This window comes from Coenobita brevimanus, chromosome 110 (assembly GCF_032717465.1).
Source record: "Coenobita brevimanus isolate Jiangsu-jjx chromosome 110, ASM3271746v2, whole genome shotgun sequence".
Taxonomy (NCBI): Eukaryota; Metazoa; Arthropoda; class Malacostraca; order Decapoda; family Coenobitidae; genus Coenobita; species Coenobita brevimanus.
The window spans coordinates 40,933,656-40,959,845 of record NC_137063.1 but is presented as its reverse complement, the minus strand read 5'-3'; the positions used below and the strand labels follow the sequence as shown (position 1 = coordinate 40,959,845).

Here is a 26,190-nt window from a genome sequence, read left to right as displayed (position 1 = left end):
GGGCCTGGTGGTGTGGGGGGAGAGCCTGGTGGTGTGGGGGGAGGGCCGGGAGGCAGTGGTGGTGATAAAAAGTGGCTGGGACATTCAAAGTCGGGAGGAAAGGCCAAGGCTAAAAGAGAGTATCGTGTTGGAGTGAAGAAACGGCAGCTTAACCTGGATGAAGATTTCGATGGATTTGTTCAAGAGAACCTAGCACAAAGGGAAATTCAGCACAGAGTGGAAGTGTTGCATCAAGTTGCATCTGAGGAGGCAGAGAGAGAGAGTGGTAGCGAGGGAGCAAGAGGTGGCGCCAATACGTCTGGCGTGGCTAAATAAGCCGGCCACGCGCCTCGGATACTTACCCCCAACATCCATTAAACACCTCAACCTGGTCTCTGTGGTATGTTTCTCCTCATATAATGTGTACTGTACAGTTTTTATTGTTTGTATCTCACAATGCAATGTACAATAGTGATTTGATGTACTGTATTGCAAGTGAAAATGAAAATCTGATGTTACTTTAGGATAACCGGGAACCAATTAGCCTTTTTGCCATAAAGACAATGCCCCAACTTTCGCTAATTCCACTTTCGCGTATTATTTTTGGACCCAATTAGGCGCGAAAATTGGTGCCCCACTGTATATGACAGTGGTGAGATTTCTGACTTGTTATTTCCAGTTGTGGTTATGTTTTAAACACACTATCTCTCCATTATTGTTATTAGTACTTAACAGTTATTTAATAGCTACTAACAAAGTAAATGACTCCACAACTCCATGTTCTACTTACCAGATAGCAGTGTTAATACAGTAGAGTCGCAGTCTAAAACAGTGGGAAGCAACGCTGTTATACTAACATGAGCATTTAATTTCCCCGTTTATTATTCAATAGCACAGTAATATCACTGTTACATAGGAGAAAATAAGTGAGAAGTTGGTGGGTATAGGTATTGGATTTCCAGATGGCTGCATTTGTTTACAACTCGACAACTCCTGCATTTTGCCTTAGTTGCTGATAGGGTTTCCTGACCCAAGCCGACCCAAGTGACCCACGTCTGATACCTGCCACTGCCTGCCTCAGTCTTCTTGTTATGTTGACTGTCATCGTGTCTAGATGCATTTATTTGTTTATTTTTTTCCTTGCTCCTCATTTCGTCTCAGAATTCTGAGCACACAGTTCCAAACTAACTTTAGTTACAATGCCTAAGCACCCTGAAAGTGCTAAGAACATAAGAAAAGCATTTATTCCCAAAGAGAAAGTAAAATTACTGGACGAAGTAGTATGTGGTATGGGAGCTTAATACAAATGAGAGTAACATTTAGACAATCTGCAGCTAAAATGAATTGCACGTGTTCTTGATGTAAATACTGTAGTCTCTTTGTTGGAGAGCGATAAAAAATTAAAGATTTTAATGATAAGGGAGCAGTAAAATTACGTTTTCACCTTGAGCACAAGTATAAAAGGGGCTTTGTGACTTATTTTGTTATGAACTAACAGACACCAGGCAAGAAAGTTTGGCTCCTGTGGTATGTGAAGACTACATGTTGATTTAAGAATTTAGATAAGATAAAATTGTGATTTTAGTCCTTGTGAATTATATTATCATACATATTATATTGCTCGGCTATCTTCTTTATTATTGACAACTACTGCTTTAGTTGTACACAGTCACTTCGTGCTTCAGATTTCAATGTAGTTTTTACTTTACTGCTGATGACCAGTGATAATTCCAAAAATAGTTTCACACTGCTTCTCCCCCTTCCTCCACCAAATGTGCTGAAAGTAATTTTTGGCAAAATGTGCGTGATGTTGGGTGGCAATTTTTCAGAGGTTGATTGAGAGGAGTGAATGATGAAGTGAAAGAGAGAGAGATTGTCCAGGTGCTTGAGGATGCAAAAGTGGATATATGTGGATTGACTGAAACTAAATGGAAAGGTGAAAGGATGAGAGAATGGGAATACGGTGTAGGTATATGTGCGGGAGTCAGTGAGAATGAGAGGGCAAGAGAGGGAGTATGTCTGATGATAAGCAAGAAGTGGAAGAATATAAGAGAGTATGGAACAGTGGGTGCAAGGATTGTATGGGTGAGGATGAAAGTAGGTATACAAGCATGGGCGATTGTATGTGTGTATGCTCCAACAGAGGATCGAGTGGCAAGAGTGAAAGATGAGTTTTGGGCAAGAGTAGAAGCATGTATGGACAAGTTTGAGAGGAGCGAGAGAGTGCTGTTGATTGGAGACATGAATGGCAAAGTTGGGAATGTACGAGTGGATGGAGTGGTTGGTCAGTGGGGTGTGCCAGCTGAAGTAGATGGGAATGGTAGTGCTTTGGTGGACATCTGTGCTGGTAAGGGGTTGGCAATAGCCAACACCTACTTTCGTCATAAGATGATCCACCGGTATACATGGAGAGTAATGAGGAGGATGGATGGTGAACTTGTTGAACGAAAGGCAATGATAGACTACGTGTGTGTGGATGAGCGAATGAGAAGACAAGTGTTGGATGCAAGGGTGTGGAGAGGGTGGGGGAATGGAGTCTCGGACCATCACTTAGTGATGGCCAAGGTAGAGCTGCAAAGAAAATGATTGAGGAGACGAAGGGGAAGACAGGAGGAAGCAGCTCCTGTGAGAAGAGTGGAGAAATTGCAAGATAGTGAGAAAATGACAGAGTATAAGAGCATAGTGGAAGAAAGATTGGGAAGGTATGAGCTACAGCAGATGGAAGGGGTGGAAGACGTATGTAAGATATTCACGGAAGAGATAAGCGCAGCGTGTGAGGTGGTTTGTGGAGTGAGGAGGAGGTGCAAGGGTGTGCAAGGGACAGCATGGTGGAATGATGAGGTGAAACGAGCTGTGGAACAAAAGAAGAAGGCGTATGGTGAATGGTTGGCGAGTAGAGGTAGGGGAGAAGATGAGAGAGAGAAGAGAGAGGTATATGTGAGCAGGAGAAGGGAGGTTAAGAGACTGGTGAAGGAGAGTAAGAAGAAAGTGGATGAGTTTGGGGGGAATCTGAGTGTGAAATGGAGGGAGAGTAAGAAATTGTTTTGGAAGGAGGTAAAGAAAGTAAGGCAGTGTGAAAGGGGAAATAGTAGGGGAGTGAAAGATAGGAATAATAGATTGTTGGTGGAGAAGAGAGAGAAATTGAGGAGATGGAAGGAGCACTTTGAGGATTTGTTGAATGTAGAGAGTGAGAGCAGTGTGAGTATAAATGGTTGGGGAATGGCTGGGAGAAGAAGAGATGAGAGGAGGGAGGAAGAGATCAGTAGGTCGGAAGTAGTGGAAGCGATGAAGAAGATTAAGCTGGGAAAGGCCCCAGGAATTGATGGAGTGTGTGGTGAAATGCTTAGGTATGGGGGTGAGATTGTTGTGGAGTTGATATGGAAGTTGTGTAGATTGGCTTGGGAAGAGGGAAGGGTTCCAGAGGACTGGAAATCAGGTATAATTGTTCCTCTGTACAAAGGAAAAGGGGAGAGAGAAGTATGTGGTAACCATAGGGGTATTTGCCTTCTTAGTGTGACTGGTAAAATATATGGTAGAATACTCATTGATAGAGTTAGGCATATGACAGAGGAGCTAGTTGGAGAAGAACAAGGGGGATTTAGGAAGGGAAAAGGGTGTGTAAATCAGATATTTGTTCTAAGATGTTTAGTGTAGAAGTATCTAGAGAAGGGAAGGAAAGTGTATGCTGCCTTCATGGACTTGAAGAAAGCTTATGACAGAATAGATAGGCAAGGTATGTGGAAGGTATTAAGAATATATGGAGTGGAGGGGAAATTGTTGAGTGCTGTGAAGAGTATGTACGAGGGAGCTAGGGCTACAGTGCGAGTGGATGGTGAGCTGAGTGAGTTCTTTGACCTCAATGTGGGACTGAAACAGGGGTGTGTGATGTCTCCATGGCTGTTTAATATATACATGGATGAGGTTGTAAAGGAGGTGCAAGGTAGGGCAGTGGATGTGGGGGTGGCCCTAATGAATGAGGGTGAGATTTGGAAGCTTCTGGTGTTGCTGTTTGCTGATGATACAGTATTGTTGAGTGAAGATGAATGGGAGTTGCAAGGTTTGGTGAATGAATTTGGGACAGTGTATAGGAGGAGGAAGCTGAAAGTTAATGTAAACAAAAGTAAAGTTATGGTGTTTGAGAGGAATGAAGTCACAGAGTGTGCATTGAGGTTGGATGGTGAGGATATGGAGAATGTGAGTGCATTCAAGTACTTGGGTAGTGTGATGAGTAAGGATGGAACTTTGGGGGATGAAGTACGTGAAAGGGTACAGCAGGGAAGAAAGGTTGTTGGTACACTGAAAGCAGTGATGAGAAATAGGGAGGTGAGTATGGAAGTTAAGAAGTCACTGCATGATGGTATTGTGATCCCTACCCTGACGTATGGAAGCGAGGCGTGGACCTTGCAAGAGGGGAACAAGTCAAGAGTGAGAGCAGTGGAAATGAGTTACTTGAGAGGAGCATGTGGAGTGACGTGGAGGAACAGGTTGACGAATGAAGAAGTGAAGAAACGTTGTGGGGTAGATGTGGATGTGGTTGAGAAGATTAGGAGAAATACACTGAGGTGGTTTGGACATGTGGAGAGAATGGAGAATGAAAGACTGACTAAGAGGGTGTATGTAGGTGAGGTGGAGGGAGGGAGAGGGAGGGGTAGACCGAGGATAAGGTGGAGGGATAGAGTTGAGTGGTATATGAGGGAGGGGGAGGTGAATTGGGGAGAGGGGAGTCAAATGGTGGGTGACAGAGTGACTTGGAGGCGTTTTGTCTGCGGCCACCCTTTGCGGGATTAGGGTGTCGGGCTATAGATAGATAGATAGATTAGAAATTTTTGCCTGGTTCTCATCGGGGGTTTTCAGGGTTTGGGTTAGTGGCAGTTTTAGGTGGTTAAAATGATGGGGTGTCCTGGAGGGGTAAAACCTCTTGGTTAGGATGCATTGATGTGTCCAGTTGGTGAGATCCTATGTAATGCTGCAGCAGGCATCTAAGGCCTGTTTTATTGGGGGGGGGGGGATATGAGGTTCCCAGAACCCAACCCCCTATTTTACGCATAAATATACTGGCATACCGAGGTTTAACAATGCAGTTGGTTAAACGAAAACCCATTGCTAGGCGGTATATCATATCTCGGGGTAGATTTAACATGTATTGAGATGCATTTTTGAGCCCTGGGTTTCACCCCACAACTAAGTCCTAAGCCCACCCAAATTAGTCCAAAAACAAGTTTCTAGCTAACCTAAACCCCTAATAGCATTAAAGCAAGCTAAACTAACCCTAAAAGGTGTTTATAACTCAACTCAAAAGTAAAATAAGAAAAAAATAAAAAATAAGTCTGGGGTAGCCTTGGTGAGAGAGGATAGTGTTTGGAAACTCCCTGTACGGTTGTTTGCAGATGATACTGTGTTGTTGAGTGAAGACGAAGGGGAGCTGCAAGGCTTGGTGGATGAGTTTGGGAGTGTGTGTAAGAAACAGAATCTACAGGTGAATGTAGGGAAGATTAAAGTGATGGTCTTTGAGAGAGATGAAGTCAGTGAATGTACAGCGAGGTTGGATGGTGAGGAATTGGAAAATGTGAGTACGTTTAAGTACAGTACTTGGGTAGTGTGATGAGTAAGGATGGAAGTTTGGAGGGTGAAGTGCTTGAAAGGGTACAGCAGGGAAGAAAGGTTGCTGGTTCTTTGAAAGCAGTGATAAGAAACAGGGAAGTGAGCATGGAAGTGAAAAAGTTACTAGATGACAGTATTATGATACCAACTCTAATGTATGGAAGTGAAGCTTGGACGTTGTTGGAAGGACACAAGTCAAGAGTGAGAGCAGTGGAAATGAGTTATTTAAGAGGAGCCTGTGGAGTCACATGGAGAGACAGGCTGACGAATGAGGATATAAAGGAGCGTTGTGGTGTGGATGTGGATGTGATAGGAAGCGTTATGAGGAACACACTGAGGTGGTTTGGCCATGTAGAGAGGATGGAGGGTGAGAGACTGATGAAGAGAGTGTATGTGAGTGAGGTGGAGGGGAGAAGAGGGAGGGGGAGGCCGAGGATGAGATGGAGGGATGGGGTGGAGAGGTATATGAGAGAGGGGGGTGTGAGTTGGGAGCAGGGCAGTGAAATGGTGGGGGACAGGGCGACGTGGAGGTGATTTGTTTGTGGCCACCCCAAACGGGATTGAGGCGTCTGGCAATAGATAGATAGATAGAAAAATCAGTCTTGGTAAATTGTATCCCAAAATGACAATGTTCACCCCTCCTATGACTAAAACACATTAATCTAAGTCCTAAAGCAGTTTATTAATCAACCTAAACACAAAATTTAAGTCTTAAATGTCATCAAAATTGGTTGAGAAACAAAAACAAAACCTCTCGTGATACTGGGATTTGGCCATCGTTCGGTGAGGTAAGGTGGTATTTCTATCCCCATCGCTATGCTGGGGTATCGCTTCAAGGGGTATCATATCTCGGGGTCTTCCTGTATGTCATGTTTTATGACGAACTTGATTCAGCACGAGATTCTACATAACCTCTCACCTGTTGTATGGAGACTATACTTTATCTCTGTCTTGGCTTGGAGTTTTTGATAGCTTTGAGGTGGTTTGGCCATGTGGAGAGGATGGAGGGTCAAAGACTGACGAAGAGAGTGTATGTGAGTGAGGTGGAGGGGGAAAGAGGGAGGGGGAGGCCGAGGATGAGATGGAGAGATGGGGTGGAGAGGTATATGAGAGAGGGGGGTGTGAGTTGGGAGCAGGGCAGTGAAATGGCGGGGGACAGGGCGACTTGGAGGCGATTTGTTTGTGGCCACCCCAAACGGGATTGAGGCGTCTGGCAATAGATAGATAGAGCACATTTTTATTCATAAGTGCAACCTCGTTTCATAATTTTGGATTATTTATTAGTAATCTTTGCAAAATGCAAGGTGCAGACAAGTTTGTTTTATGGGCAGAGTTAGTTTACGTGTTTACATGCTTTTTTTTTTTTTTTTTTTTTTTTTCCCAGCAATGTGGTAACTGAGGAGATAATACCATATATGCATTGGTAACTTAAGTTGTGGAGAAAAATCTAGTCTGATGACAGAATAACAGCATTCAGTGGAAAAAAGGAGCAATTGGCTTGATTTGGATGAAATCAAAATCTCATGGATATCCTCATACCATAGATTGGCCCATCACGTATTGCTCTTTTTATTACAGTATATTAGTTATTAGCTACGGACAACCTTGATAAAAATGGAAGTCAAAGAAATGAATAATTATGTTTACGTTAAAGGAGCAAATTATAGTTAGTTGCTTCCACAAACAGACAAAAATCTAATGTTAGTTTTCTTATAAGGCTGCAGTTTATCTGTCTGATAATGTGGCTGGTCCTTAATATTTTAAGACATGTTGTCTTGTACACCAGTACCTCGGCATTCATGAGATCAACATCCACAAGTTTTCTTATCCATGAGGTAGCCTCAGATGTCCAAATTTATATATACAGGTACTGTATTTTTAATAGTGGGCAGAGCGATGGCGCCAATTGCATCATGGTACGTGCATCACATGTTCCAAGTGGCAAGCACTTTCTCAGTCTTAACATGGTGTAAAAGATGTGTAGCGAATGCTCGTACCTATGTGAGTGTGTGGTCATTGGTGCTGCAGTGGGTCTGACAGTCAGCGAAACTGTGTCGAGTGAATGAGTCGTGTAGAGAATATGCATATATGCACATTCTGTACACTAATGCCAGGTTCTGTGTATGTGAGGTCATTGATGCTGCAGTGTGTGTATTGGTTGGTGAAACTATAAGGTGAATGAGTGAGGGAGCCAGTCAGCCAGTTCAGCATGGCAGTGCCACCAAATGTGTCATACATAAAACACCCACCCACCCTTACATTAACGTATTTCACTAAAGTCTTAACATAAGAGTTAATGTTACACATACATGATTAGCAGTCGGTGGAGCAGTGTATTGGGTGGCTGTGTATACATGAGGATACAAGAAGGGCAGCCTGGCAATACTGTATGTAATTACAGCCACAAACAAAAGTTAACCGGCAATTCTTTCCCAGCATTGAGCTGCATTCTCATACTACTCTGTGCAAATGATTTGGCTGTAACAAAAACAGTTTATGTAACACTACCCATAGACCCAGCTGGTCGTGACATTTTTGCTCTTGGCTGTACATACAGTATGTGTAAAGTCTGATGACACTTGGCTGAGAAGTTCCCATATGTTGATGTTTTTCCCAGCAACAAAACTTATTGTCATGGTCATGTACATGCTTCATCCCTGCTTTGGTGACGGTACAGTAGAATGTATGCAAATTCATTCATTCAGTAGAGAACAAATGTTAAAAATATAAGCCTATGAAACTACTGTTTCTGCCACCATATTCAGTCAAGAGGATGTTAATAGAAATGTGTTGTTTGGTTGACTTGAAACTTGAGGGTTAAATATGTCCTTCATTTTTGTCAGCTTTAGTGGAATCATACATTGCCAGTTTCCTTCTCATACCATGTACAATAGTTTCTAAAAATATTTATACTGTGGTGTGCACATGCATTGGTCCATTGATTTTTTCTCAACTTTAACTTTTTCACTGTTGTATAAATGATCCATTGCATAGCAGTTCACCATATAATGAGGGTCTGCTGTATCTTTATTCCTAAGTGTAGAGAATAAAGGATTAGGTGGTAGGGAATTGATTGGTAAAATATTCTGCTTCATACCATTACATGGTTGTTATTAATTTACTGCATATACCCACTCTCTCGATATAGTGGTGTTCTCGAGTGCCTGCCTTTTTCTCTCTTCCTCCTTTCCTTCCTTCTTCTTCTGTCTCTCTTTTCTTCATTCTTTCCTCTTCCCTCTGTCTGTGGGTGACTCAACACCTAGTGACAAGCCAGATGGTTTCCTGTACACAGGGAAACCATTTACTACAGTGGGTGGCCATAAACCATATTATGGCACCTGGTGCTTTAGTGGGCAGTTAAGGTGGCTCCAGTCAGATTGAGCCTATGCTGGAGGAGTGTCTGGGGTTTATTGCTCACATAGTGCCACTCAGGGATGAGCGAGGCTGTTCACTTTCATCATAAATGTCAGGACCGTCTTGCCTAGCCTCGGGGCTCCTATGCTTCTCATGGGGCAACGCTGGATTAGATGATGAATGAATGTAAAGCTATACCCCCCCCCCACACACACACACCAAAAAAGAAAGGGGGGGGGGGTCACTCTGTATTCAAATCATTAACCTACACTGCATACTGCTTAATTCTGTCATGCCTTGTTGTCTGATGTCTTCCTAACATTTCAGGACATTAGAGTACCTTGTGCAGCACCTGTCCAGGGTAGCATCTTACAGTGGAGACACGGGCATGACTGCCAAAAATATAGCTATCGTGTGGGCACCTAACCTCCTAAGGTCGAAAGACTTGGACATGGGAGGGGTTGCTGCTCTTCAGGTCAGTAGACTGTGTGACTTTATAAAATATTACCTCTTTTAAGCTTGTACTAAGTAGCAGTAATGAACACTTTTTAATATTGAGCCATAATCAAATGAAGATTTCAGTAGTAAGAAAAATGTGAAAAACAATGACTGCAGACTTATTTTTAGGAAAAACATTGAGAAACTTGTAAGATCAAGAACAGCATGATCATTTACAAAGATAACATGCAAGTGATGTGTGGAAGTGATTAGGCTGAATAGAGGGTTGACCAACTGTCATCATTTGCTGAGGAAGGTGAAGACAACCGTATTGCACACCTAACAGATTGAAGTTAGTTAGTTTTTTTTTTTTTTTTAATACAAGGAAGAAGGAACCAAAGGCCATGAGCCTGCAAAACAGTTCCCTCCAGGAGAAAAACAAAATACAAGATTGAGCCAAATTCAAGATCCGATCATTTCGAGATACCTGGACACACTGCGTTTGAAAGACTGGAGATCATAGGAAGCAGGAAATACAGACAGAGAGAGACAGTTCCAGAGTTGACCTGTTGCGTGAATGAAGGACTGGGAGTAACAGTTAACTCTTGCATTAGAGAGTTGGACAGAAAAGGGATGAGAGTTTGCTGCCAGACAGGTGCTATGCGCCCGTTGTAGAGGTGGAGGAATGCATGCAGACAGTTCAGAGGATCAGTGACCATTGAAGTAGTGATAGAAAAGAGATAAAGATGCAGCAGTGCAGCGAAGAGACAGAGGTTGAAGGGAGTCAGTAAGAGGAGGAGAGTTAATGAAACGAAAAGCCTTTGACTCCACCCTATTGAGAAGAGCTGTGTGTGGGGAGCCTTCCCACACATAAGAGTTGTATTCCACACAGGGGTGGATAAAACCCCTGTATAGAGTCAATAATTGTGCAGGGGTAAAGGAGGAACGGAGTCGGCTTAGCACACCTAATCTCTTGGATGCAGATTTTACAAGAGATGTAATATGATCTTTCCAAGATAATTCCCGAGTAAATGAAACCCCAAGCATGTTCAAGGATGTTGCAGGATTAAGCTGAATATTATTAAACATTAGTGGGTATGCCTGTGGAAGATTTTGTCGTGTTGATAGGTGTAAGAACTGAGTCTTAGATGCATTAAAAACAACCAGATTATTTTTACCCCAGTCACAAATACAAGCCAAGTCAGACATTAGGTGTGCCATAGCTTCATCCCTTATTTGTTGAAGTAACTGCTGAGATGGGTGTTGCTGGAACTGAATGGAAAGGTAGAAGGGTGGAGTCATCAGCATATGAGTGGATAGGGTTAGATGTACAGCTTAGAAGGTCATTGATGAATAAAAGGAAGAGAGTTGGTGATAGGACAGAGCCCTGAGGTATTGATAGTTATGTGTTAAACAGCCCTGCTAACCCATCCCCACGCTCCTTTCTTCACCATATATACTGATAGGTTTGGAAGAGCACCTGCTATTGATTCCCAAGGGATAATGTAGAGGGTGTTAGTGTAATATGATAACATGTAATTGACGCTGGAAACTGCCAAACCCTGTTGGTGAAACAGGTTGTTTGGAAACAAGATGATGATACCTGTAAGGTCAGTAAGGCAGAGTCTCAAAGAAAATTCTGAAAATGTGGCCATTCTTTTTGGTACTGGAAGGTTGATTGTGGTTTTTGGCCAGTTCAGGCAGTATGTGGTGCAGATAGTGCCACCCAAGTTTCTGTGGTATTGCCCTGTGTAGAAATTCTGGACATGTACCCATAGAGATAAGGATTTCTCAAACTGTCATTGAAAGTTTCTTTCTACAGTATTGTGGGATACATTAGCAGTGAATGATCCTTTCATTATTTGAGAGCTGCTGGCACTGGTGTCGAATGCAACAAAGAGGGGTTATGAGGGTCACTGTTGGAGGTACTATAGTTGGAAGATGTGTATAGATGGGTTTGTTCTATTTTCATTTATAAAGGCTCCAACATGCTTGCGTGCTTTGGGCTCAGTCACCAGCTAGCTGCTCGCCACACTCTCTATCACGCTGTATGACCATCTCCCAAGAGTTATTTGGTCTGCCTCTTGCAACTTCACCCTCAACATTCACATACTTCACCCTCTGCACCCAGTTGTCATCCTCCATCCTCTCCTCTCCACATGGCCAAACCATCTCAGTCTAACTCATTTCATCACATAACTGATACATTGAAGTCCCATCCCATCTCTTAACCCTTGTTCCTGGGGTACCTCAGCTTCAGTAGGAAGAGTAGTACCAATGTTGACACAGGCAACTTCGTTATTTTCACCAAACATTTCCACATCTCAGCGTCACCATCCTCGGTCTGGTACAGTATTTTATTTTGTATTTATTCATTAAAAAAGAAAGATCGGTGTACTTCATTGTTTTCCAAGTTTTTTTGTACTGTGTTTTGTACTTATTCTAGATCCCTGATAACATATTAAGATGTTGAAATGTTTAGTGAAAATAAGGATGATGGTTGTCTCAACACAGGCAGTAGTTTTCCTCAACTATTCTTTTGCAGTCCTAACCCCCTCAAGCCTGTCATTCAAGGGCTGATGTAACATCCTTTTGATCAGTCACATCTCTGTATGTTTGAGCCTGCAAATATTCTTTACTACCCAAAACTCACAACTGTACAGCATTACACTTTTAACACATGCTGCATACAAGACCCTTTAGCATAGAGGGAGAGCCCTCTCACTGTGCATCCACTGATGTACATTAAATAAAAACTCATTCACCATAGTTTTCCCCCGGGTTGTTGCCTGTTCATCGTAGGTCCATATAATCGGAACTTACATTGATTGGAGATGTGAAGAGATCTTTGTTGGGGCTTCCAGTCTGCTGTTTGTTGTGGAAAGTCCAAATTATCAAAGGCCAGTTCACTTGACATGAATTGCCTTTGGAGAGGCCATGTGACCATAAGTTGGACATTTCTGGTATGTGAGACTCTGCTAGATGAAGATGTTATGGAGTTGTCATTGTGCCCAGTTAAAGAAAGCTTCCACAGCTAAAAGAAGTCAGCAGGAGTTAGTCTTGCTTTGGTGATTTATACAAATGACTGCTGTTGTGTTGTGTATTGCATGATGAATGCTGGTGCTTCAAGCCTAGGGCTTTCTAAATAGGTAGAGGAATGTAACAAGTTGCTCCTTTACATTGATATCCTGTGTGTCATCAATTGAAGTACTTGTTCCTGCTGTGTTTTGGTCATAGAATTATTGTAGTACCAGCCTTTGCCAGAGATATGGGCATATGATTATATCTGGTGGTGGTTTTGTCTTACGGCTTTGTTGTTCTCAGTGATCTACCATATTAAGAGGTCTGTTAGTTTTCTGGGACTAACCAAAGGAGGTTTTTGTGGGAAGAGAAAGTTTGTTTTCATCATTCCTGTGTGATGAAGTTTGCATACAGGCACGATGTTGGCCCCAAAGTTCATTGTGTCTAAAAGTGCCTCCCAGGGCTTTATAGACCTTATACAGTGAGCTGGGAATCAGACAGCTTCCCACTGAAATGAAGTGGCGTTTGTAATTGGAGACAGACAGATGTCATTTTTTTGTCTTGGAAGTACCCAAGCTGCTCTAAGAAGGGGTTTGACTGAGCCGCTTGCCTCTATCCTTTCCTGCTGGCAATGGCCATCATCTGTGGTGTTACTGTTGCACTTAAGTGTGCAACCATAATAGTTTCATAAAGAGTCCAGTCCACCCCTCCTTCTGTGCCGTAGGTGTTAGTGGTTGATTGCAGAATAGGTGCTGGATTGGGGGTTTGCCCCATCCATATAATTATGTAATACAAAGAGTCTCGGGAGATGCCTTCTTAATACTGGACTAAGAGTGGAGGGCAGCATCCCCAGCCTCCTAGTCCCTCCATTCGTGTTCCCATTTGCAGTATGCAGGGAGCACTTGAATGGTGCACATTACAGTACTTCAGTCTGTTCTTTAGGAAATTTGTTTTACTGACATGAGTAGTATTTTTTAGTAAAATATATGTGTACTATTGAATTTGGAGAAAGTAGGGCTGAGACTCAGCACAGAGCATTGGATAGAGAGAGAGAGAGAGAGGGAGAGTCTTGAGAATAAGCCCTTAAAAAAAAAAAATAATAATACTGTAATAATGTCTTCCTTGTATTAGTGAAAAAGATACTCATACTAATAGATGGGAAGTTTTAGTTTTTAACAATACACACTGATACAGACTATGAGCTTTGATTTCACATCTTCTCTGAGACAACACATAAACCTTCTTATATACCATAAATATTTCCTTAATGTTGTCTTCTACTTCCATGTTAAAAATGATATATGGTGTACTCCAACTTAAAAAGGATAGATGATATGCTCCAAGTTAAATATGATAATGGTATATTTTATTTTTGGCATTCAGTGTGCAGTAGATGTTTGAAAACAGTAATCTCTTTGTTTTGCATGGAATATAAGGTACCAGTATTCAGAGAAAAATCTGAAAGAAGATTTACAATTTGATACAGTTATCAGGTTTAATTCAACTCAGTTTACTTTTTCTCATAGTTTTCAACAAAGTATTAAATTTCAGCTGAACAAGTACAGTAACCTAACTTTGTGTGGAACATTGTAATTACATATGTTCTGGTTGTGTGGGTGTAAGATACTGACAAAAATCTTTAATTGAATTGACATGCAAATCATAATATAGGCAGCCAAAAAGGTTAGTTGGGTAATACGTATGTATTTGATGAAAATAGCTTGCCTTTTCTCATTGTTGTATAGCCTAATAGCTCCAAGGCCAATTTTCGGTCGTCATGCACTTTTTTTTATTTTTTTTATTTTATTTTTATTTTTTAAGGCACCGAGGGATATAGCTTACTAAAGTCTGCTGTTTTTATACTAGTCAACTTCATTTCATAGCTTTCTGCTTTGCATGTTAATGTATGTTTTCATTTGTAATGTGTTAGGCATGTGTTTCAGCTGGAGTTTATATTCTAAAGTCCTTTTTTGTTCATAGAGTATGTAGACTGAGATACAGATAATGTTTGTTAAACTGTATTCCAAATACTTCACATTCATATTTTACATTTTTCATTTGTGTATGTTGTGAGTGAAGAAAATATTGATTAACATGTACTTTGTCTCTTTTTATAGGATGTTGGAACACAAGCAGTAGTGACAGAATACTTGGTCCGTTATGTTGACCTTATTTTCAACGACAAGATACCAACTTTCTCCCATTCCACCAATGGTGTTGATGGAACACCAAAGAAATCCCGACCTAAGTCCCTGGCCATATCTACACCAACCAAGTTAATATCCATAGAAGAGGCACGAACTAGAGCTCTGAACACTGCCATCAAACCAGACCAGAAGTATATTGAAGTGGGTAAGTATTTTTTTCCCCCAGTGACCGCATTTGGTCATATTTCTGTTTAATATATTTTGGGGTGCTGATAGCCATTTTCGATCTGATGTCTCATGCAGTCTTTCGTCCATGATACCTGCTGGGGTAGTCCATGATCACTCAGCTTTATTGGTTAACTCCACTGCATCCTTTCACTCATTCTCAACCACAGATACTTTCTTCAACTCTTACACCTGCAACATAGTATTGATGTACCTCTCTGTCAATATTGCCAATTTAGTACAGTATACTGTATTACAGTACAGTATTACAGTACAGGATATCAGTATTGATATTTGTCCCTTCTCCCTCAAAAGCATAGTACAGTATAGTATTTGACCTTTCATCTGTGGTGGTTAACCCTTTTGTGCCTGTGTCAGAGTCTAAACATATCTTATAATGTTTAGACTTTTTTTTAAATAAATAAGTGAATTGTGTTGTCTATCTATCTATAGCCCGATGCCCTAATCCTGCAAAGGGTGGCCGCAGACAAAATGCCTCCAAGCCACTCTGTCACCCACCATTTGACTACCTTCCCCCCAGCTCACTCCCCCCTCCCTCATATACCTCTCAACTCCATCCCTCCACCTCATCCTCGGTCTACCCCTCCCTCTCCCTCCCTCCACCTCACCTACATACACTGTCTTAGTCAATCTTTCATTCTCCATTCTCTCCACATGTCCAAACCACCTCAGTGTATTTCTCCTAGTCTTCTCAACCACATCCACATCCACCCCACAACGTTCCTTCACTTCTTCATTTGTCAACTTGTCCCTCCATGTCACACCACATGCTCCTCTCAAGTAACTCATTTCCACTGCTCTCACACTTGAATTGTTCCCCTCTTGCAGGCTCCACGCCTTGCTTCCATACGTCAGGGTAGGGATCACAATACTGTTATGCAGTGACTTCTTAACTTCCATACTCACCTCCCTGTTTCTCATCACTGCTTTCAGTGAACGAACAACCTTCCTTCCCTGCTGTACCCTTTCATGCACTTCATCCCCCAACGTTCCATCCTTACTCATCCCACTACCCAAGTATTTAAATGCACTCACATTCTCCATATCCTCACCATCCAACCTCACTGTACATTCTGTGACTTCATTCCTCTCAAACACCATAACTTTACTCATGTTTACATTAACTTTCAGATTCCTCTTCCTACACACTGTCCCAAATTCATTCACCAAACCTTGCAACTCCCATTCATCTTCACTGAACAATACTGTATCATCAGCAAACAGCAATACTGGAATATTCCAGATCTCACCCTCATTCATTAGAGCCACCCCTACATCCACTGCCCTACCTTGCACCTCCTTTACAACCTCATCCATGTATATATTAAACAGCCATGGAGACATCACACATCCCTGTTTCAGTCCCACTCTGAGATCAAAGAACTCACTCAGCTCACCATTCACTCACATGGTAGCCTTAGCTTCTTCGTACATACTCTTCACAGCACTCAGCAATTTCCCCTCCACTCCATATATTCTTAATACCTTCCACATACCTTGCGTATCTATTCTGTTATAAGCTTTCTCCAAGTCCATGAAGGCAGCATACACTTTTTTTCCCTTCTCTAGATACTTCTCCACTAAACATCTTAGAACAAATATCTGATCTACACATCCTTTTCCCTTCCTAAATCCCCCTTGTGTTGTCTGCATGAATGATATTTCATAACAGTAGGTACTTACTTATTACAGTCAACTTGCAGTTATCTGTTATAATTCACCCACTCACTGCACCGAATAACTTCATCTCAACATTCGGCATCGAGCCAGATATTGTGTCACTATCTGTCATGGCTGTCTATCGTAAAAACTTTCACATAAGTAAAAGATAAAAGCTAAGCATAAAATACAGTAAAATAATGATACAGTACAGTAATGCAACGCCAGTTGGCTACCACTTTAGAGCCAGTTGATGCGCCTCAACACCGGATATCGCATAGAGCCATCAGTTACGTCCCATTTGGGCGCTCGATGTTGCATTATTTTGCCAGATATTGCTTTAATAGCACCGAGCCAGCAATCCTGGATATTATGACGATGGATAATGAGAGTTTATTGCATAGTCTAAGTGAGATAAATGAATGTAAAACCATTCCCATTGTAACAGTACAGTATATTGATGTACAATACATCATATACATCTATCCATAAAAATAATGCCATGCTTCCCCTTAAGAATGCTCCATAGTGAGGTTGACCGTGGTACAGCTGGTGTCGTATTTGGACAGAGAGCCCAACCAAATGTGAAAACCAATTACTGTAATTACTCTTCAACAGTTTTTGCAAACTGTTGGGAAAACAAGATTATAAGATGTATTAGTAAAGATGTGTAGCAGTCTGAGAGTTACCTTGGACACTGACTCTTGTTTACTTGTGGCTGAGTTTTTTTTGTAAACCATTAACTACACTGGGTGGTACCCATATAACCAGATTTTGGCACCTGGTGGTTTAGTGGGTAATTACAGCATTCCAGTCAGTTGAACTGGTGAAGGTTTATATCCAAGGGGTAGTTGGGGTTTATTGCTCACATAATGCCACTCAGGGATGAGTGAGGCTGGTCACTCTCATCTTAAATGTCAGGACCAACTTGCCTAGCCCTGGGTTCCTATGGTCCTTATGGGGCAACACAGGAGTGGATGATGATAATGATGAGTTATGGTTGAGTGTCATGTTACTTAGCTTATAACTACATTTCATTCTTATGGTAGTACCTCCCATAGTCAGTGGTAGCCATTTGTATGCAACCACCAAAATAGCAAGATCTCATTTTTCCATGTACCTTTCTTGCATCACTCAGAACTTAGCCCTTTATCATTTTTTTGCATCCTTTGATCACCTTTGGTATTGTACAGTATTGTACATGCACAAGTCAGTCTTCTTCCTCTCCACTTTCTACTAAAACACCGTCTCATCGTAGCTTTTTAGAATATTTTCTTGTGAATTACATTTTGTTCCACATACCCCACTATAGCACTGCAAATCAGCAAGCAGTAGCTGATTAATATTGGTATTTGTCTAAAAAAAATATCCAATTCTGTAGTTGGAATTGTATTGGAGTCAGCTGAGTAATGATGAAAAATAAATAAATGTTTGTTTTACCCAGTGACCTGAGACTACAGCACTCATCTCCACCATTTTAGATGTGAATTAAGGCTGTATCAATTGTTGTTTTCCAAAAATACGGTAGTACATCACATACTGTTCATTGTCTTAAATGGTAAAATGATTGAATTATAATATGCAGAATATTTAGACCATAATATTACTGTATATCATTGTGGGTAGAATGAAACAACACAAACACAATATCTAAACAGCAGTCTTCTGTCATGGAGCTGTGGCAGACAGGTATGAACCTGCAAATATGACAGCAAACAGATCAAGCACACACACGCAGCGTACGGTGGAGTGGTGGTGTTCCATCAATGGTATGACTGAGGCTTAAAGTTTCTTTCAATGGTACAAGAGCTGTGAGCAGAAATTTAATTTTTTTTCATTTTACTAATCTTCAGCAGAGTCTGTATCATCATCATCATCATCATCATCATCATCAAAATCTATGTACTATAAGTGGTAGGTGGAGGTGCTCACCATCCACTCACCTGATGTAGTGCTGCCCTCAGGTGCCTACTCTTTCCTCCCTTCCTTCCTTCATTCCGTTCTTCCTCTTCTGTCCTTCATTCTTTCCTCTTCCATCTGTCTGCGGGTGGCTTTACACTGAGTGACAAGCCAAATGGTTTCCTGTACACCAGGAAACCATTTACTCTACTGGGTGGTAGCCATATAACCAAATTATGGGACATGGTGGTTTAGTGGGTAATTAAGGTGCTCCAGTCACAGGTGTAGGTTGATATCCAAGGGATGGTTAGGGTTTATTGCTCATGTTATGCCACTCAGGGATGAGTGAGGCTGGTCACTCTCATCTTAAATGTCAGGACCAACTTGCCTAGCCCTGGGCACCTACACTCCTCAGAGGGCAGCACTGGATTAGATGGTAAATGAATGATTACACTCTCTCTTCTGTCTTTCTTTCCTTCATTCTTTCCTCTTCCTTGTGCCTATGGATGACTACACTGAATGACAAGCCAAATGGTTTCCTGTACACCAGGAAACCATCTACTATGCAGGGTGGTAACCATATAACCAGATTATGGCACCTGGTGGTTAAGTGGGTAATTAAGGTCCTCGAATCAGATGGAGCCTGTGTAGGTTTATATCCAAGGGGTGGTAGGGCTTTATTGCTCATGTAATGCCACTCAGGGATGAGTGAGGCTGGTCACTCTCATCTTAAATGACAGGACCAATTTGCCTAGTCCCAAGCTGTTACGCTCTTCATGGGGCAATGTAGGATTGGATGATGGATGGATGAATGGAATGGTAAAGTATGGATACATGAATCGCATGGTTGGAGAGGATGACTCTACAGTCTAACACTACTCTTTCAAGCCATTCCCCAATATTTATTCTGTAGAGAATTGAAAAGTTCTGCCAGAGGGGTGGGATCAGTGAGGGAGAATCTCACAGATAGCTCATGTTTCCTGGTTTGCTCATAAGTTATAACTCCAGCTTAACCACAGTTTCTTGTGCCTCTAATGACATGCACATAGTTGAGCAAAGATTAGTTGGGGCATCCCTGAATTACTGCAAACTGTCACACTTTCAGTTCTGATTACCTGACTGAAAATGTGTGTGTGTGTTTTTGCATATCTTGGTATACTCATGTACTGAATCATTTCAGATCAAATGTAAAATGAACAAAAGCATACAGTAGTATTAAGGAGTGAGAGTGTATAGGTGCAATAATTTCTTTGTAGCTGCTCCTTGATCCTAAATATCAAGTAATCATATCATGCAACTGACAAATAACCTTTAGTGCCCTTTGATATGAATTTTGCAGTGTCTCAGTTTTGCATACACTTCCTCATATTCTCTCTCTCTCTCTCTCTCTCTCTCTCTCTCTCTCTCTCTCTCTCTCTCTCTCTCTCTCTCTCTCTCACACACACACACACACACACACACACACACACACACACACACACACACACACACACACACACACACACACACACACACACACACACACACACACACACACACACACACACACACACACACACACACACACACACACACACACACACACACACACACACACACACACACACACACACACACACACACACACACACACACACACACACACACACACACACACACACACACACACACACACACACACACACACACACACACACACACACACACACACACACACACACACACACACACACACACACACACACACACACACACACACACACACACACACACACACACACACACACACACACACACACACACACACACACACACACACACACACACACACACACACACACACACACACACACACACACACACACACACACACACACACACACACACACACACACACACACACACACACACACACACACACACACACACACACACACACACACACACACACACACACACACACACACACACACACACACACACACACACACACACACACACACACACACACACACACACACACACACACACACACACACAGAGGGACCTAAGCTACGAAGAAAGACAAAATAAACTGAATCTACCAACACTACAGGAGAGAAGGAAAAGAGGTGACATGATAATGCTATATAAGTGCATATTAGGGAAGGAGAAAATAGACATAAATGATTACTTAACATATGGAGAAGCATCAGCAAGAGGACACTGCAAAAAACTGCATAAGAAGAGAGGTGATAAAGAAATAAGGAAATTCAGTTTCCCAAACAGAGCAATTGATCAGTGGAATACACTACCGAATGAAATAGTGTGTGCCAAAACAATTCACAAATTTAAAGATATGTACGATAAATATGGTTTAAGACACGGAACAGTACGAGATTGACTCATTCATGTAAAGATACAATTAGGTAAGAACAGTTAGGTAAGGTAAGAACACACACACACACACACACAGTTGCATTCCATAATGAAGTCAGTCTTGTTTACTTGTTACTTAATAGCTGCTCATTTTACTGGTGGAAACCCCCAAGGCAGGTAGTAGCAAAGCCACCATCTACACCATTGTCATATTCCTAGTTATCAGTCATTTGTCCTTTATTATGTTATTGATCTTTATTCATATTGACCATGAGTTGGACCAAGGAATGCCAGCAAGGTTATGACTGAAACACCTTAGTGTGAAGTTCATTACTGAGTATACAGCTGAAAGGATTCCTCATGAATGTGTTTCATGCATCACTGATTTTCTTGTAAGACCTTTTTATGTTCTTATATGCAAGATATTTTATAAAATTCTTATGCAAGTCACCCTTCCCTATCCCCTAATAGCACTTTATGTTCTGTAATGTAAATAAAAAAAATATACAATGGAAAAAGTTAAACGAAAAGTTACATGTTCTTTGCACCACAGGAGGGGGACCACAAAACCTTCCACCAAAATATCACACAGTCATTGAGCTTCCGAGTCGAAAAGGAGGAAGCCTGAAGCAGAAGAAATCTCCATCGGGGTGGAAGAGCATATTTAGTAAGGGCCGTAGTATGCATAAACCTCCCCGGAAAGCTTCCACGCCCAGTGATATCCACCTCAACATTTCGGTAAGACAAGGACTGGATGATGCATAAGTGTGTGTGTGTGTGTGTGTAAAATTAGTCTTTAATTTTCCCTTTCAGGTATATATATATATTTATATATATATATATATATATATATATATATATATATATATATTTATTTACGGTATATATATATATATGTATATATATACGTATATATGTATATACACATATGTGTATATACGGTATATATATATATATATATATATATATATATATATATATATATATATATACATACATACATACTAAACAGCAGGACAGAGGAAGGAAAAACAAATGAATAAAAAAAAAAAAAATTCTTATACCAGATTACTGTTGTCCTCCATTCATAAAAAATCTCTAACAGTAGGACTTGAACAGCTGTAGGTTGAAGTTTGGAGGGAAATATCTCTGGGGAAGTGAGTTCCAAAGAGATGCAGTTCAGGGAATAAAAGCTTTCTGATAGGCAGAAGTTCTGCAATATGGCAGTGTGACATTCCAGTCATGAGCACTACCAGATGCCTGTGTAGCACAGGGCAAGGCATGGAGAGGTGGCACAATGGATGCAACTTCGTCTTAGCATTTGCCATAAAAATATCTGTAAAATAATGCGAGGAGGCAGTATTCCTTCTTACCTGTAGGGAAGGTAGTTTATTTGTAATAGCAGGGTTATTAATAATTCTTACAGCTTTGTTCTGAGTTTTGCCTAGTTGTTTAGTGCAACCTCTCCACATTCATTCCAAAAGGGTGAGCAGTATTTCAGCTGAGAACGTACATGACTCTTTTAAACTATAGCTAACTACTCGTCAGTGAATAAACTATGAACTCAGTACAATAATTCAAGCTTCTTTGAGGTGGTTTTAGCAATTGATCTGACATGATAGGTCCAGCTGAGGGTATTGTTAAGTGAAACACTGAGAATTTTAGATTTTTTGGAGATAGGAAAATTAGTAGCATTGAAGGTAATAAGGGAACCTGACAATATCTGTCTAATAGTAAATTGTATATATTTGGTTTTACTAGCATTATATGAGACAGGGTTATTTTGCCCCCATTCAGTGATCCTAGATAACTCCTGATTTATGGAGATGGCTCTACTGAGTTGTGAGGTAGAGATATTAAACTTTTTGAATGGGTATTTAAATGTGAATGAACTGTGAAGTGTTGAGCCATGAGCATATGAATGGATGGGATTGTGGGTGACAGATGAGATCATTAATATGAATTAGGAGTAGGGTTGGAGCCAGAACTGATCCTTGTGGCATCCCAGCATTAATTGAGTGGAAATTAGGAATGTACATCATCTACTTATCTTTCTGTGGCTGGGATGTGAGGAAATCAGAGGAACACAAGATGTTAGTCCATAGCAAGGGAGTTTGGATAGCAGGGAATGGTGCCAAGCTCTGTCAAAAGCTTTAGAAATATCAAGGGCTACTGCATGAGTTTCTCCATGTTGGTCAATTGCTTGATGGATGGTGTGAGTCAGGAGATTGAGTATATCAATGGTGGATCTTTCATGGTGAAAACCATACTGTCTATCACTAATTAAGTTGTTGGATTCAAGATGTTTAACTATGTGCTTATTCATTACAATTTCAAATACTTTACCAAGAGAAGACGTGATAGTTATTGGTCTGTAATCAGAGGGGTCAGAGGAACTTCCTTCCTTCGGAATTGAGTGGATATTGGCCTCTTTTAAAGAATTAGGGAATGAAGAAGTACGTACGCATAGTCTGAATAATTTAGCATGAACAGAAGCAAGTTCTTGGGAGCTATTAAGTAATCTTTTTGTATACAGTAATATCATGATACCATTGTAGTTATGGTACTTCATTTTTTATTTTTTTCTTGTGTTTGCTTACACTTTAGAGCTACAGTATCTCCTTTACCATCATTAGTCTGAAGCAGTCCACTGTATGATGAAAGTCTGCCCTGTCTTTCTCTGTTCTGACATTGGCTGTTGCTTAGTAGCCTGTTCCATCTAATCCCAGCCGATCTGCAAATTTTTTATTTCCATCTTGTTTTTAGTCTGCAACTTCCTCCCACTTGATCTCTAGGTTGTCACTCTGTCCATCTGATAACTGTTTCAATTAAGACATAATTTACCTGTGTTTGTTTCTTTTGAAACTCTATGACCTCTGTAATGTTTCTTTTTTTTTAGCCATTCCATTTTTCTCAGAACACTCCTAAGTTTAACTTGTTACAAGTTTTATCAGACTTCAGGTTTTCTATCTATAAGTTAGAACAGGTAGGACATATTATTAATACTGTTTTCTTTATTGATATTGTTCTTGAGTTTTTTTTACCAGTAGCCCTCCATCTCATTTGTGTTTGTGATGGAAGAGTTGAGATGTAGGATGGGACTGGAGTGTATTGGTGATATGATGAGAGGTAGATTGAGATGGCTGGGGCATGTGTAGAAGATGCGGGATGATAATTGGGTGCAGAAAGCGAATAGTGTTAAAGTTAGGGGTAGGGTTGCAAGAGATAGACTGAAAAAGACCTGGGGTGAAGTCATTGAGTGTGACCTCAGGAATAAAGAACTGAACGGTGAAGCCGCCAGAGATCGATTAGCATGGAGAGCTGCCATTAGGTGACCAAGGCCGACTCATGCAAGCATGTTGGAGCCTTCAAAAACTAATGAACGAGCATGATGTCATAAAATGCTAATCTGAATGAAATTGCTGGATATTTTTTTCTACAAAAGATCATTATTTTTTAGTTGTTTATTTTTGTGCTTTTCTATTGTGTGTAGTACCTGTTTTTAGTTTTGTTTGTTTATTTGTGCGGTATCTTCAATAGATGAGTAAATATATTATTATGTACAGTACTTATGTACGAGGTTTGTTCAGAAAGTATCCGACCTTAGGCTCTATAGAAATAAGTAGCTAACCTGTTGAGCTAGGACAATAATCTCCCTCCAAGTAGGCCCCTTCTGACTTGATGCATGTAGCCCAGTGTTCTTTCCACTGCCGGAAACATTTTTCAAAATCGTTTTTTGGTATCTCCTGTAGATGCTTCTTCGTATTCGTCATGGTCTCTTCTCTCTGAAGAACGTTGCTCAAGACATGCTGGAGTGTGCAAATCACAATCCAGACTTTCTGAAGGCTTTTATCACAGAAGATGAGACTTCGGTGTACGGGTACAACCCAGAAATCGAAGCACAGTTTTCCCAGTGGAAGCATGCAGGGTTACCTCGGCCAAAAAAAGCACAACTGGTCTGCAGTAAGATGAAATGCACTTGTATGTTAACAGATTTTTTTCAACTGCTGTGGTGTTGTGCATCACGAATATACACCAGGTCAGACTGTCAACAAACATTATTCCATTCATCCATCCATCATCCAATCCTACGTTGCCCCATGAGGAGCGTAAGAGCCCGGGGCTAGGCAAGTTGGTCCTGACATTTAAGATGCCTACCTTGACATTATCTGTTGTCATTGTGACACAGTTTGGCAGAAGAGATTAGACCTTTGGAAAGTGGTAAGTTGGAAGCTACACCATGACAATGACCTTGCCCATTCTTCTCAACTGATTCAGGAATTTTTGGCCAAGCACAACATTCCACAAGTTTCGCAGGCTCCCTGCTCACCAGACATGGCTCCATGCGACTTTTGGTTATTCCTCAAGTTCAAAACACCACTGAAGGGTTCCTGATTTGAGACGAGAGAAGAGATCATGATGAATGTGATGTAGCACCTGCCGGAGATACCGAAAACCAACTTTGAAAAAAGTTTCAGGCAGTGGAAAAAACACTGGACTTAATGCGTCATGTCAGATTAGGCCAACTTTGATGAAGAATAGTGTCCTAGCTCAACAGGTTAACTATTTATTACTTAGAGCCTGAGATTAGATACTTTCTGAACAGACCTTGTATGTATATTATGACGTGGTTTTTGTGGTATTTAGATAGCCCTTTTTTGTTGTTACCTTAACTCCATTTTCATGTACAGTAAAATGAAGTTTGAAGTCATAGACACCATGAAACCATAGGCACATAGTAAGTAATTGCTGATTTCTCCCAGAGGTTTGTGCTTGAGAGTTTTGCCATGGTCCATCAAGTCTCCATGTGGGAGATAGGGAAGGTGAGGGATGTTAAACAGTTGAAACAGTAACACCTCGCTGAAGTGGATGGCCTCCTGTACCAGTCTGCTCATGCACAATTATTAGGCTTTAGAGGTGTATTATCACTCTTGTCTGTGGCAGTATAAGAAGTGTACATTACTCCTGTGAGACACCACGCTGCAGCGCTCAACCAGCAGCATGCACAGCCTGAGGCAGTATGAGTCACAGCACCTGTAGGCCTTTGTGGTCAGCAAGGGAGTACCAGTATTTCAGTATTTTTAGCAAACTTGTGTTAATTTAGAATATTTTGTAAAATTAGAAGATGCATTTTACAGTAATGGTATACACAACCAGAAGTAACATGCTGGATTTGCAAAATTACATTATATTGGATACTGTACTGCCTTAAGCCACATGAATTCGTTCCACAATTACTGGTATCAAGTACTGGTTTAAAAGCTGATCTTTATTTAAGCCATCTGAACTTTAGGACCTTCCATTCACACCAGCAGTTGAGTTTCTGGTAACTGGGGCTTGCATATGCACAGGCAGTGGTAGCCTGCCAGGCTCAGCATAGTTGGATTTTTAACTTTTTATCAATTAGGTTAAAGGAGTCAAAATACTTGATATCTGTATTTGGCTTAGATTCACTTTAGTTGATATTTTGCTCCAGTACTTTCCTTCA

General features: G+C 41.0%; 1 protein-coding gene across 1 annotated transcript in view; it reads left to right on the top strand.

Moving 5' to 3' along the window:
• Positions 1-26,190, top strand: part of CdGAPr (GTPase-activating protein CdGAPr) — a 350,099-nt gene that overhangs the window by 310,032 nt on the left and 13,877 nt on the right. Inside the window, exons 9-11 of the mRNA XM_080286103.1 lie at positions 9,262-9,409; positions 14,511-14,745; positions 21,256-21,440. Coding sequence (XP_080142229.1) covers positions 9,262-9,409; positions 14,511-14,745; positions 21,256-21,440 — 568 coding nt within the window. The remainder of the gene's footprint in view (positions 1-9,261; positions 9,410-14,510; positions 14,746-21,255; positions 21,441-26,190) is intronic.